Genomic DNA, 2,830 nt, shown 5'->3' with positions numbered 1-2,830 from the left:
GCTGAACTCAAAGGAAATGATTGTAGAAAGAAAAACGAACAGCGTGCTGAGAACATTGTCTTGAGGGGTCCCCACGATTAGGGACTTGGAGCAGGATCCAGCAAAGCTAGAGGGAAAGAACAATCCAGATAAGTAGTGGGTAAATCAGGTAAGTAGAGTAACCAGAAAGCTAAAAGGGGAGAGACTCTTAAGAGGTGTTTTGTGTGTGTGCGTGCGTGCGTGCGTGCGTGTGTGTGTGTGTGGTGTGTGTGTGTGTGTGAAGAGGCCAAGAAAAACTTAAATTAAGAAAGTGCCACTTGCTTTCACGAGGAGGCCATTGGAAACCTTCAAAGAGTGTTTCGAGCACTCTATGGAGGCTGAATCCAAATTAAGAGGATTCAGAAAGAATCAGTGCTTGGGAAGTGAATGCAGCTGGTGTAGACCACTGGTTTAGGAGGGAGCGCTATGGATACCAGATGCTAGAGACGGAAGATGCAGGGAAGGTAAAAGAGAAACATTCCTGAATTTTAAATAACAACTGAAAACAAACCATTGAAAAGCTCAAATAAAACCGCTTTCCACCGGCATCCGTATGCCTGACAGTCATTTTCAGCGTGAGAAAACAGAGAAGTGAATCAAATGGTTATAATTTTTCCTAGTACACAGGTTCTTTCAAAGCTTGAGACATAGATTTGCATGTATTCAAAATATTTTCAGACCAATTATGGTAAAACACTATTGTGTTGAAAAGTTAATGTCTAAAGTTTTACATAATTACCTGTATTACCTGTATTCACAGTCAGGAAAGAAAAGGAGAAGATAGACTTTTATAAAGCATGAACTATCTGTTTTGTATCTGCATAGGTCCCTCAGGATGAATGGACAGGGTACACCCCTCGAGGTAAAGATGATGAAATTCCCTGCCGTAGAATGCGGAGCGGCAGCTACATCAAGGCCATGGGAGATGAAGACAGCGGGGACTCGGACACCAGCCCCAAGCCTTCTCCCAAAGTTGCTGCGCGAAGGGAAAGCTATCTCAAGGCTACTCAGCCATCCCTTACAGAACTCACCACGCTCAAGTAAGTGTTTCCAACGCTCTACTTCCGGTAGCCCGGCCCCCTGTATAATCACCTACAATCCGATCTTGCAGCTTCTAGCGTAAATGGGGCAGAAAACACCCCACAGATGGAGCACTGTGATGTACTGAATGTTCTATTGATTTTGACCTTGGGTCTGACTCATACATCCCAGTGCCTTCAAAGACATAGGCATCCAGCTGCGCCCTGCATAGAGCATAAGCTGAACCCCCAACCTTCCAAAAGAGTTTGCAACAATCCAGAACGGCCTCTAAAAAGAATTAGGATTTCTGACCAATGAGGATATCTGAGTATCCCCACTCTTGGACGTTGTTTAGCCACTAAATCTATGGGGCAACACTTCCTTAAAAAACTCTTGAATTTTTCAGATGATTGAGTAATAAAATAGAGTAGATTATCTTGGAGAAGGTTATAGAATGTGGCTATGCTTAAAAATTGGGTAATATGTGAAAATTCTTGGCAGATGTTTTTAAACTTGGACACTCGATATATATTATAATTTGTAAGACCTTAAAAATTTTTTTTTGTTTTGAAAAATATGGTTCTAAGTAGTCCTTCCTTCAGTTTGTGTTATTTGTAAACAGAGAACAGCATTACAAAAGAAACTACTGAACCTGATTATTGTAAGGCCTGATTTAATTGTTAATATTATTTCTGGAGAGCAAATCAGAGCCTTGGAACAGATCATGTGGATCATCATTTGGACTAAAAAAAGTATTATGGGTAATTAGTATTTTTAAGTGCCTTTGATTCCATATTTTGAGGAAATACATATTACTATTCGTGCATTTATATTGCATTACAAAATAAAATATTAAAAGGCAAAGTAAATAAAACAGAAAAAAGACCAAATCCATCAGATTGAGGAGAAGAAACTAGATTATTAAAACCCAGAATACTAAAAAAACAGCTGACTTCTATCATGGAAATGCATTCAAATAGCAAACTATCAATATATTATACTTTAAAGAAGTGACAGAGAGGGTCTCCTCATGAACTTTTCTTCAGAGGATCATGTGGAACCACTGTGGATCATTTCAATAAAAAATGAATACCAATGACATTAGAAAACCAACCCAAGAAAAGCAGCTCTTTCTTTCCTCCGGCTTCTGGTTACCCTTCCTCTTTGCCTTTATTACTGCAGGTGATAGTTTCCTAGTGTTGCCATGACCAAGTACCATGAACTTGAAACAGTACAGATTTATTATCTCACAGTTCTGAAAGCTGGAAGTCTGAAATCAAGGTATTGTCAGGGCCACGCTCCTTCTGAAGCCTGGAAAGAATAATCCCTCGTTGCCTCTTCCTAGCTTCTGGCTGTGTCCGGCCACCCTTGGCATTCCTTGGCTCGCAACTACAGCACTTTGATTTCTGCCTCTGTCGTCACCTGGCCTTCTACTTTCCGTGTCTTCGCGTGGTTGTCTTCTTATGACGTCAGTCATACTGGATCACGTTGGATCAATAATGACCTCATTTTTAACTTGATTAAATCTGCAAATACCCCATTTCCAGACAAGGTCATGTTCACAGGTATTAAATTTAGGACTTTGACATATCAGTGTGGGAAACACAACGTAACCCCTAACCTTGCCACACGAGGTAACAGTTGATCACAGAAATGGAAAATACAATAGGGTCTTCATTGCACTGTGGCACCCCTCACAGAGGCTCAGAAAAGAGCTGAGCCAGTCTGAAAAGAACTGGATTTGTAATAACGGCAGTGGGCCGAGGTGGTATGAAAATTGGGGGGGGGGGGG

The 2,830-nt window shown here is 41.0% G+C and overlaps 1 protein-coding gene across 8 annotated transcripts in view; it reads left to right on the top strand.

Moving 5' to 3' along the window:
• The window catches only part of DLGAP1 (DLG associated protein 1), a 325,804-nt gene that overhangs the window by 67,722 nt on the left and 255,252 nt on the right, over positions 1–2,830 (top strand). For all 8 annotated transcript variants that reach the window (XM_007456571.1, XM_007456577.1, XM_007456572.1 and 5 more), the window contains exon 2: positions 844–1,058. In XM_007456571.1, coding sequence (XP_007456633.1) covers positions 844–1,058 — 215 coding nt within the window. The remainder of the gene's footprint in view (positions 1–843; positions 1,059–2,830) is intronic.

Source organism: Lipotes vexillifer, unplaced genomic scaffold (genome assembly GCF_000442215.2).
Source record: "Lipotes vexillifer unplaced genomic scaffold, Lipotes_vexillifer_v1.1 scaffold429, whole genome shotgun sequence".
NCBI classification, from domain to species: Eukaryota; Metazoa; Chordata; class Mammalia; order Artiodactyla; family Lipotidae; genus Lipotes; species Lipotes vexillifer.
This window is presented reverse-complemented; position numbering and strand designations above follow the sequence as displayed.